At 42.4% G+C, this 12,218-nt stretch overlaps 1 protein-coding gene across 4 annotated transcripts in view; it reads right to left on the bottom strand.

The window, feature by feature from the left end:
• Positions 1–4,131: 4,131 nt before the first annotated feature.
• WDR97 (WD repeat domain 97) overlaps positions 4,132–12,218 on the bottom strand; it is a 66,742-nt gene continuing 58,655 nt past the window's right edge. For all 4 annotated transcript variants that reach the window (XM_066578105.1, XM_066578103.1, XM_066578102.1 and 1 more), the window contains 2 exons: positions 10,166–10,227; positions 4,132–6,141 (listed from right to left, as the gene is read on the bottom strand). In XM_066578105.1, coding sequence (XP_066434202.1) covers positions 5,945–6,141; positions 10,166–10,227 — 259 coding nt within the window. In that variant the 3' untranslated portion in view covers positions 4,132–5,944. The remainder of the gene's footprint in view (positions 6,142–10,165; positions 10,228–12,218) is intronic.

Below are 12,218 nucleotides of genomic sequence, written 5' to 3' on the forward strand. Positions count from 1 at the left end.
AGCTTTCATTTTTTATACTGTTGAAGTAAAATGAAAGGGCTACGGCCCCCTCGAAAGACTATGGTGCCGGAGGCCGGCTAACTTTCCGTGGCTCGACCTGTACAAGCTAGTAATTCATGGAATTCTGCATTTTGACCTAGTTTTTTGGTAAATACTGGTAAATAATACCACGGTGTAACTTGTCATATGTTGTTGCTCATCTTAGATATTTACCCAACTTTAAAGTGCCCTTCAAACAAGCGTATGCGTGTTTGTGCATGAGCATAACTTTTTGCGGAATGAACAATGTTTTTTTTTGCCTGTGCATCAGGATATTTTACTGTACTTTTTCCTCGCACAATGCATGTTCATTTGCGCATGGGATGAAAAAAAAACGCCCCAATTAAAATGGCTAGTCTATTGAGTTTCAGATGTGTTCTTTTTCCTGTGCAATTACAGTGTTTCACGCATCTCCTAGTGTATTTGCACACCCATTATTGACGTCTATGGGGACTTTTGCTGCACAAATGTACAGGAAAATAGAGCATGCTTTGTTGTATTTTTGCGTAGCTTAAATGTGCAGAAAAAATACATTCATGTGAAAGAACCCATTAAAATCAATGGGTTTTAGTCTCTATGCACAAATATGACCATGTAGAGGCTGGCCTAAGACCTGAGGGGGAAAAGGAAGTGCAAACCGTGCAGCAAGTTAGGCAATTTACACGGGACGATTATCACTTCTACACCAGCCGATTTATCATTTGAACAAGCAAATGAAGTCGGAGTTCGCTCTTGTACAGCGGATACATTGTTGGCTCATACAAACGAGAAATCGTTCAGTCTTTCATATTCGCTGTATGAGTGTCTGTGAACGGCTGTTATTTAACCCCTTAATGCTCTGGACGTACATTTACGTTATGAAGGTTCGGGGGTTTGTATGGAGGAGAATGGGGAGTCGATCCATACAATTCGAGTGACGACTGTTTCAAGATGGGGTGACACTTTGTATCTACTCTGTGCAGGAGTATACACCAAGCAGCCACCCCCCTCTATATAGGAGGTTGTGTGAGTGTCTGTTTCATCGGTGTCCTCCACGGGTGTAATTGGCAGTATGGCTGCCTGCATGCTGAGCTTGGTGCACATGTTTGCCCTCCTGTGTCAGTAAGTATATAGCAGTTTTCAGTGATTGTTTGTTTTTATATTTCCCTTTCTTTGATACATTTATATTAGTGTAAGGACTCACAAAACGCGAGGTGCCTTGACGATTGGCTTGTGAGCTCAAGTATTTGGCCAAAATCCAACTAATAGCTCTGATTTATTATGTATTATTCACATGCAGTGCGGCTTTAAATGCCGGGGGAGCCCGGGGTGACAGTACCAATGTCGTTCAGTTTTTAAGGTGCAGGGCAGCCTGCCGAACTATTATGGCGTCATTAAAGGGGTTGTCCCGAGAAAGCAAGTGGGGTTAAGCACTTCTGTATGGCCATATTAATGCACTTTGTAATATACATCGTGCATTAAATATGAGCCATACAGAAGTTATTCACTTACCTGCTCCGTTGCTGGCGTCCCCGTCTCCATGGTGCCGTCTAATTTCAGCGTCTAATCTCCCGATTAGACGCGCTTGCGCAGAAGGGTCTTCTCCGTTCTCTTGGGTGTCAGCACGAGCGGCGTTCTAGCTCCGCCCCCTTCTATGCGTCATCGCGTAGCTCCGCCCCGTCACGTGTGCCGATTCCAGCCAATCAGGAGGCTGGAATCGGCAATGGACCGCACAGAGCCCACGGTGCACCATGGGAGAAGACCCGCGGTGCATCGTGGGTGAAGATCCCGGCGGCCATCTTGGTAAGGTAAGTAAGAAGTCGCCGCAGAGCGGGGATTCGGGTAAGTACTAAACTTTTTTTTTTTTTTTAACCCATCCCTTGTGTTTGTCTCGCGCCAAACAGGGGGCCTACAACCCCTTTAATAGTTTGCTTGTTTGCATGGTGCACTACATGTATCATGATGGTCTGATACCTTGTATCTACTCTGTGTAGGAGTATACACCAAGCAGTCACCACCCTCTATATAGGAGGTTGTGTGAGTGGCTGTCTCATCGGTGTCCTCCAAAGGTGTAATTGGCTCCCTCATTTGGCAGTATGGATGCTTACATGCTGAGATAGGTGCACACTTTTGCCCTCCTGTGTCAGTAAGTATATGGCCGTTTTCAGTGACCGACTGTTTCTTACAGCTGACATCCACATGCAACAGCTCCCATAAGCAGCGCCACTGATTGCAGCAGTTAACCCTTTAAATGCCACAGTCAATTCCGACAGCTGTACTTAAATGCCCCGAGTGACAGAAGCCCCAAAGCTGCTGCGTATACCCTGGACAGCGAGAGTAACAAACTGAGAAGTCCTGAATTGTATAAGACCCGATTTGTCACTGAAGGGTAAGATGGCCCGGCTCAGACTCATGTATTTTGGCCATGTAATGCCAGCAGAGTCGCTGGAAAAATCTATAATGCTTGGATAGATCAGTGGCAAAAGAAGACCTGGCCGCCAAAGAACATGATGGCTGATACTGTCAGAGCTGATACTGGCGTGGATATCACAAATGAAAGAAGCAATGCAAAACCAAAAAACATGGAGGGAGGGAGCCTTTAGGGTCGTCAAGGTCATGAATGACTAAACGGCTAACAGCAGCCATAACTTTATTCTGTGGGTCAGTACGAGTTATCATGTCATATTTGCTTCAGTGTAGAATTTTTTTAAGGTTTTCAGTATATTATTTGGTACATTATATAGTACCATTGAAAAATACAACTTGTCCCACAAAAACCAACCCTTAGACAGCTGCGTTGATGGATAAATAAAAGAGTTAGGATTTCTATAAAAAGGGAGGAAAAACTGAAAAAAAAGGTCTGTGTCCCTAAGAGGTTTAACTGAACGATAAGTGAACGAGCCAACGATGATTTTTAGTCCTGCATAAAATGAACAACAAGCTAAAAGTGAACAATTATCGTTCATCGTTAGCACGCATTTAGATTGAACAATTTTTTGAATGATAGTCTAATAGTATACTTAGGGCCATCTATGCTGGCACTTTCACGTGGAAGAATAGTACATGAAAAAGACTTGTAAACGCATCAATTGTAAGCATACATTTACTTTTTGGATCCATGAAACTTTGTTATCATCCTTTTTTGTCCATAAAAGTGTGCATTTCATGGATGATGATATGCTAGTGTGGACGAGCCCTTACACCAGATTAACAGCGGGTTCTGCAGCTTGTAGTTTATTGCCATGGAGACACATGGCCACCAACCAGGTGACGAACTAGAATTCATTTGCTAGTCGCTTCAGTTCAGTTCACCTAAGAATAGTTGCTGGTAATCGCTGTCTTTCATTGACTAGCCAACATCTTTGCAGGGAGCTGTGTACGTGTTCAGCATACTCCTCCCTCCAAATACTGATTTGGCTCTCGCCTTATTTGAACATTTTGCCCTGCCACTTAATACGTGCGAGTCATCCTTACCTGAACAGTCCATGCTTCGGCTTGTTTGGCCTTTGACTGGACGCTCAATATCATATCACTGCGGGTTCTCATAGCAGCAAGTGTTCACTCATATATTGCTTTCATATGTTTAGCAAACTTGCATAGGGGTTGAAATTTGAAATAAACGTCTTCGAGAGAACAATATGTAAATTGTAAGCGCTCGAACCTCATACCTCCTGCAGTCCAGTCAGCGGCTTTCCCTGTTGAGCCGTTCAGGTCTTTGGACAAAGAGGCCCTGTATACCCCAGCCTGTTTACCTAGTTGCTGTCTCCCTGTCCTAGCTTCGCCCTGCTCCTGATTAAGCCCTCTATATAAACCTGGCCCTGTTCCTTCATGCATTGCATGATTATTGTGCTCCAAGCCTTGATCAAGCTCTATTTCTACCTGCTCCTCTGCTGTCAAACTGAGACCTCCTAATACTGACCTCTGGCTTCCCTTCTGACCATGCTACCCGTCTCCTCTAGTTGTACCGTGACACGAGACCTCCTGTTTCTGACCCCTAGCTCTTCCCTGACTACTCTCCAGACCTGCAGCTATTACACCTGAGGCTCCAACGCAGTGCCTGAAACCACTACATAAATGGTCCCAACAATTAGGGTTCACTCACACTGGCGTATGTGGGCTGTATATTATGCACATATTTTTATTTTTTTTTCAAACTATTACAATATAGTAACTATAGATATACCCCTCGCAGGGGGATTTCAAGATGAAAAGATTTATAAAACAAAACATAACATAAGAAAGCTTAGTCAAGTATCTAGGCAACAAATTCCGCAAACCATGTAATGTATTTTTGGGGTTAGTTCTGCTACTATTATGCACATACTTTTAATGCACGTAATACAGTTTTAGTGCCAGTTACATACGCATGTAACATCCATATTTACTGCGTAATTTAAACCAACATAGGCTATATTGGGCACATTATGCACCAAAATAGAACATGCTGCGTTATTCACGCATGTAATATGCGTGTGAAAAAAATGCATGTCTGGTATGATTTGTTTAAATTGAAGCTCCACAAAAGGATATGTTAAAGGGGTTGTCCCGCGCCGAAACGGGGTTTTTCTTTTTTTCAACCCCCCCCCCCCATTCGGCGCGAGACAACCCCGATGCAGGGGTTAAAAAAGAACACCACACAGCGCTTACCTGAATCCCCGCGCTCTGGTGACTTCTTACTTACCTGCTGAAGATGGCCGCCGGGATCTTCTCCCTCGTGGACCGCAGGGCTTCTGTGCGGTCCATTGCCGATTCCAGCCTCCTGATTGGCTGGAATCGGCACGTGACGGGGCGGAGCTACACGGAGCAGGCATCCTGCACGAGCGGCCCCATTGAGAAAAGAAGAAGACCTGGACTGCGCAAGCGCGTCTAATTTGGCCATTAGACGCCGAAAATTAGACGGGCTCCATGGAAACGAGGACGCTAGCAATGGAGCAGGTAAGTGAAAAACTTCTTATAACTTCTGTATGGCTCATAATTAATGCACAATGTACATTACAAAGTGCATTAATATGGCCATACAGAAGTGTATAGACCCACTTGCTGCCACGGGACAACCCCTTTAAGTTACATAGATTCTGTTGGAATTGCTTGAATACTAGATTATAAGTGATAATTGCTTAACTAGTTACTGCAGCATGCTATTGAACTGAAAACATCCTTATGTTTAAAGCTGAAAAAAATGTGCACTGGTAATACTTTTGTAATTTAAATGTTACTATTTGAGTATCTAAATTCAAATTTCAATAAAAAAAAAAGAGCTTCAACTAAAAATGCATGTCTGAATGTTCCAATGTACCCCAGCAGGGTACTAGAGCCTCCATGCCTGCCCGTATCACATCTTGTATCCATGCTAGAAGCGGTACAACAGGCTAATAGAGCCTTCATGCCCATCCGTATCACATCTTGTATCCAGGCTTGAGACGACCCAACAGGGAACTACTGCCTCCATGTCCGCCTGTATCACATCTTGTATCCAAGGTAGAGGCGGCCCAACAGGGTACTAGAACCTCTATACCCACCCATATCAAATCTTATATCCAAGCTAGAGTTGGTACAGCAGGGTACTAGAGCCTCCATGCCCGCCCATCACATCTTGTATCCAAGCTAGAGGCACTACAAAAGGGTACTACAACCTCCCTTCAAAGTTTCAGTTTTCCACAATAAATGATGCTTTTGCTCTGATATTGTAATCACTTATATCAATGTTACAATCACACAGAGAAAGTTTCATTCAATTCTGAAAACTCCTAGGAGCTTAATTTTTTTTTGACAATGAGTGTATTTGAGTAAAAATATATTGTCTGAGTTTGTAGAACAAGGCTTTACAATGAGCTTCCTCTAATGATGGGTTATCATAGAGTTGGTTGCTAAATTGTGTAATTCCGTGTGAACAGTACTGAGTCTCTCTGGTGTTGCATCACACCCACTAATATCTCTCCGTGTACGACTGCTGCACAATGAAATATCGATGAATGTCTTGTCTCAAGGATCCAATGAAATGCGTCCTTGTTGGGATGTCCTCGGTGCCGATGAATGGGCTGAGGGTCACTTTCTTCACAGGTAGATTAATACACGGGAAGACGTCAGAACGGAAAAGTGGACGGACTGTGGGAAAGCTCCTGCCTGGAAGAGAAAGGTTTATATGATGATGAACAGCAAATCACGTTGCTCAGCAATTCATTGTGAAGACCCCATAAGTTGAAAGGGCCACAGGGCTGACAAGTTCAGGGGTCCGGCCTCCTCCCTAAGATTTAAAATAAGCAGACCCTCTCAGATTAGACCCTGGCTCTATATTGTGTCTAGTGTACAAAGATGAGTGGAAAACAAAGCAGCAGTCACCTAAAGCAGCCACCAGTTATGGGTCATATTATATCACCAGATATCAATTATATCTCCAATTATTAGGTTTATCAGATCACCACAATATAGAAGAATATCCAAGACATTGAAGATTCCCAATATAATATTAGCGTTCATTCATCTCATCCTTTAAAAAAAAAAAATCGCAGAGTTTCGGGCACGCAGCCATTTCAAGCCAAAAATAAAAATCTATGAAAGAGATGATTTCTAACATTAATCTTTTTTGCTTAGTCCTAACAGCAGTACAACTGTGGGGTATTTCTGCCCCTGTGAACTGGTAGGACATTAGGAATTTTGAATGAGAACCAATAAACTAATTAACAATTAGTCCTGTCTTCCTATATATTGTTAACTAAATCTCGTCTACCCTACTAATTATAAAATACGCAAAAAGAAAAGAATAGGATGGAAACATTTGTGCTGTAATTAGGACTAAGGGAAAACAGATAAAGAGATCATTGTTAAGCCCCATTTAGACTGCATGGTAGTTCTATAGAAATGGTTTGGGTAAGAATACAAGGAGAGAACAACAGAAAGGACATTATTGTAGGCATTTACTAAAGATCACCTGGACAAGCAGAAGATATGGATGAACTCTTTCTACATCAGGTGGCCAAGCTCTCAAAAAGTATGACGTGGTGATTGGGAGATTTTAACTATCCAGACATTTGTTGGGAATCTCTCTCAGGTAAAAGTAATGGATCCAACAAATTCTTATCCGCTCTTGCTGACAACGTTATCTTCCAAAAGGTCAAAGAGAAAACAAGGTGATCTGCTATCTTGGACCTAATTCTTACCAACAGGGAGGAAATGATTGAGGAAGTAAGGGTGGCTGGGACCTTGGGGGGCAGTGATATACTTGAATTTTGGATAAAAAGGGGAGGAAGACCTGAGAAAACTTAGACCTCAATGTTGGATTTCAGAAAGGCAGATTTTAATGAACTCAGAAAGAGGGTAGGAAGAATCCAATGGCTGGAGGTTCTTAAGGACAAAAATGTCCAAGAAGGTTGGGAAATATTGTGAAATGAGATTCTCAAAGCACAATCATTAACAATCCCTAAAAGAAGGAAGAATGGGAAGCATTTAATGAGATGAGGATGGATGAACACAGAACTTGCACATATGTTAAAAATGAAGAAAAATATGTTTATCAAATGGAAAGAGGAAGGGGGGGAATATCTAAAGAAGAATATAAGTCTGCAAACTGTAGGGCAAGTGTCAGAAAAGCTATAGCTAATAATAAATTGAGGCTTGCAACAGAGGCCAAAAGCAATAAAAAGGATTTTGGGGGTATGTCAAAAGCAAAAGAAAATAGAAAGATGCTATTGGATGCTTACAAGATAAAAATGGTGAATTGGTTAAGAATCATGTTGAGAAAACCGAACTTTTAAATTCCTATTTTGTATCTGTTTTCTCTCAAAAAGTAGATGGAACATCAACTGATCTTCCCTGTGCTATTGGGGGAATAAAAAAAATGCAGGCTATCTATAAGCAGAGAGATGGTGAGGGAACACTTAGCTAACTTAAATGAATTAAAGTCTCAAGGTCCAGATGAATTACATCCTAGGATACTAAAGGAAGCAGCGAAGGTAATTGCTGAACTACTCGCCATAATCTTTGAAAATTCCTGAAGAACAGGAGAAGTCCCAGAAGATTGGAAAAGGGCAAATGTTGTCCCTATCTTCAAAAAAAGGGAAGAAAGTGGATCCAGGAAACTATAGGCCTGTGAGCCTGACCGCTATACCGGGAACGATCTTTGAACAAATTATTAAACAGCATGTATGCAAGTACTTGGATAAAAATTGAGTAATTAACCAGAGCCAGCATGGGTTTGTAACAAACAAGTCATGCCAGACTAATTTAATTTACTTCTATGATAGAATCACCGACTGGGTTGATCAGGTAAATGCGGTGGATATAGTATATCTTGTCTTTAGTAAAGCATTTGACAAAGTATCTCAGATCATACTTATTGAAAAAATGACCAAAGATGGGATTGACAAGGCAACTGTCAGGTGGATTCACAACTGGCTGAGTGATCGTACTCAAAGAGTGGTCATAAATGGCTGCACATCCAAATGGAAGAATGTATTAAGTGGGGTACCACAAGCCTCTGTCCTAGGCCCAGTTTTGTTCAACATTTTTATAAATGATCTGGAGGAGGGAATTGATGGGAAAATGATCAAATTTGCCGACAACACAAAGCTAGGAGGGATAGCTAACACTAGGGAAGAGAGGGAGAGTATTCAAAAAGCTCTAAAAAAGCTTTAAAGGGGTTGTCTCGCGCCGAAACGGTTTTTTTTTTTTTTTAACCCCCCCCCCCCCCCCCCCCCCCGTTCGGCGCGAGACAACCCCGATGCAGGGGTTCAAAAAACAAACCGGAGAGTGCTTACCTGAATCCCGGCGGTCCGGCGTCTTCATAATCACCTGCTGAAGATGGCCGCCGGGGTCTGCTCCCTCCGTGGACCGCAGCTCTTCTGTGCGGTCCATTGCCGATTCCAGCCTCCTGATTGGCTGGAATCGGCACGTGACGGGGCGGAGCTACACGGAGCCGGCATTCTGCACGAGCGGCCCCATTGAAGACAGCAGAAGACCCGGACTGCGCAAGCGCGGCTAATTTGGCCATCGGAGGCCGAAAATTAGTCGGCACAATGGAGACGAGGACGCCAGCAACGGAGCAGGTAAGTATAAAACTTTTGATAACTTCTGTATGGCTCATAATTAATGCACAATGTACATTACAAAGTGCATTAATATGGCCATACAGAAGTGTATAGACCCACTTGCTGCCGCGGGACAACCCCTTTAACAGTGGGCGGCGACTATCAGAATGGTATTTAACAAGGAGAAATGCAAATTCCTACATCTGGGCAAGAAAAATGAAAAAAGCACATACAGAATGGGAGGAATTGGGCTAAACAGCAGCACATGTGAAAAAAACTTGGGTATACTAATAGATCATGGACTGAACATGAGTCAACAATATGATGCAGCAGTCAAAAAGGCTAACACAATTCTGGGATGTATTAAGAGAAGCATAGAGTCTAGATCACATGAGGTAATGTATAGTGCTGTGGAATAAGTTGGCGCTATATAAATTAAGATTATTATTTAATATTCCCCTCTATAGCGATTAGAAGTGGACGAATAGTAAACAATCTTTTCGCATTTACACGGGACAATAATCATTCAATTTTGTTCCTTTGAATGAATTTTGAGCGATAATTATAAATGGCTCTTAAGAAATCAACACTTCCCTTACATCCAGAGATGTAACTTGAAGCTCCTGGGCCCCAATGCAAAACCTGTAACAGGGCCCCCAACTATAATGTTTTATTTATTGTACTAGGCTCCCTATATGGATAAGAGAGGCCTTATGGGCCCCCCAAAGGCTCCTGGGCCCGAGTGCAACCGCATCCTCTATAGTTACGCCCCTGCTTACATCCTTTCAGCAGCACAGCCATGGGGAATTAGCAAGATGAAAACCAAGTGGAAGGGTTATCCTGCAAAATGGTGTCTGCATCCACAGCTGAAGGGATCTGTCCTGTAGCTTCTTGGTCCATACTAACACATTTATATCTCGTTGCAGGCTTCACTACCTTTTAACACCCACAACATGGTTATCTTTGCACAAGTAAAATAATTTGTGGGGACTGTACACATTCATTTATTACAGTAAAGACAAGTGATGTCCTGTGCTCCTAAAGGTTTTATGATGCTACAACTCCCAGTATATCTCATATATACTATAGCCCATAACATTTATCTCCTGCTACAAGGAACTCACCTGTTTGGACTTTTTGTCTTCCATGCAACCCAGTCTCTCCTAGTCGCAGTAAAGCTCGCCTTCTGCAAAACAGAAGCAGAGAAATCCAGGGGTATTCAATGAACTCGGCTAAAATTGGTAAAACTTTAGGAACATAGATAAAATCTTGAAGCACATTCCCTCAAACGGACGTATGCTCAATTGTGCACACCTCAGCACAATGTATTTGTGCTTTGAACAAGGTTTTGCTGGGTGCGTTTCTGCATATTTTACTGTACTTGTTTTGTTCGCAAGGCATAGTTTTTGCGCTCAGGACACAACCAAACCTCAATTTAAATGGCTATTTAGCCTAATGAGTTCCAGATGTGTTCTTTTTCCTGTGGAATTGTGCAGCGTATCGCACATCTACTTGCGTATTGCATGTGCATATTTGAGCACTTCCATGGGGACCTTTAGTGCGCAAAAAAGTAGAGCATGCTGCTGTTTTATTTCACGTGCGCACACAAAATATGCACCTGTGTATTGATCAATAGGTTCTATTCTCTGCATATTGCGCGTGTAAATTTAGCCCTTACTAGTGAGGATCATAGTTACGAAGGTAACCAGATTTTCCAGGGTCATAGTGAGACAAAGGGGTGTGGGACCCTGGCTCAAGTTAATAGATATCCCAGGTCTTAGACACAATCTGCTTTCAACCTAGAGTTATCCCGGTGGCAATTCAATAAGTTGTTCTCTACTATGAATAGTGATCGGCTGAAAAAAAAAAAAAGCGAAGACCTATGTTTTAGTTTATTTGGTTCGTTAAAATTTTATCAGTATTATTTGACACTGTAAAATCTGCTGAATACAAGAAAATGTCTGTCAGTTGTATTAAAAATGTTAATGGAAAGAATAATGTTATTCCTTATACCCATCATTCCGCCCCCTGCGCGGGGTAATATGAAAGCATGGATGACACGTGTCAATTTCGATATTCTAATAAAAACTGTTGAAACTAAACATCTCCTAAGTCAGCTTGAGGTATGCTGCAACGTGCAGAGTGTTCTGAGTAGTAATAGTGCCTCCTATATTGATCCCAGTATTAATAGTGACCCCCACAGTGGCCCCAGTAGTAATAGCGCTCCCCTATACCAGCCTATCAATAATAGTGACCCCCCCCCCAGTAGCCCCATAGTATTAGCGCTCCCCTATACCAGCCCAGCAATAATAGTGCCCCCAACAATAGCCACAATAGTATTATCTCCCTTCTCACCACTATAGTCAACCTCTCTTTGACCTCTGGCATTTTTCCCTCCTCTTTCAAACACAACATCATATCCCCACTGCTAAAAAAAACAAGTCTTGACTCAACTGATGCTGCTAACTACCAACCCATCTCATATCTCCCCTTTATCTCAAAACTACTAGAAAGCCTGGTTGGGAGCAAAGGGGAGTCTGGAGGGGATCAGGCAATCGGAGTGGGACAGAGAAGTCTGCAGGGGGTCTCAAGGTTTGATTCCTGTCTTGTGTTTAAATGGTGAAAACAGACAATAGTGACTCCTGGTGCATTCTTGTGATGTACCCATCCCCCAAAAGAATATTTTTGTGACCCCAAAACAACTTATAACTTCTGAATGACATAGAACAATAGAAGACAAGTTCTGTATGGTAGGCCTCAGTATTTAGGTGACTCCACTATTCATGTGAGGGTAAGGACTGTCTATGTTGAGGGTTGGCACAATTCATGGAAAAGGTTAGATCTGTCCTAGGGAGGGTCAACACCATTTCTTGTCAGGGTTAGCACCTTTTATAGTCAGTATTAATACTGTTAGGGATGGCATCATTCAAGGTGAGCATTAGCATCATTGATGATTAGGGTTACCACCATTTGTGGCTAGAATTGATCATTCATGGTGAGGGTTAGCACGGTTAGGGAAAGCATTGTTCATGGTTATAATAAGTATTTAAAGTCAAGGTTAGCATTATTTGTGATGAGGGATACTGCCATTACGGTTAGCATCGTTGATGGCAAGGATAAGGATCATCTATAGTCAAGGCATTGTTCACAGTCAGGATTGGCACCATCAGTTAAAAG

The sequence above is a fragment of the Eleutherodactylus coqui genome, chromosome 9 (assembly GCF_035609145.1).
Source record: "Eleutherodactylus coqui strain aEleCoq1 chromosome 9, aEleCoq1.hap1, whole genome shotgun sequence".
NCBI lineage: Eukaryota > Metazoa > Chordata > Amphibia > Anura > Eleutherodactylidae > Eleutherodactylus > Eleutherodactylus coqui.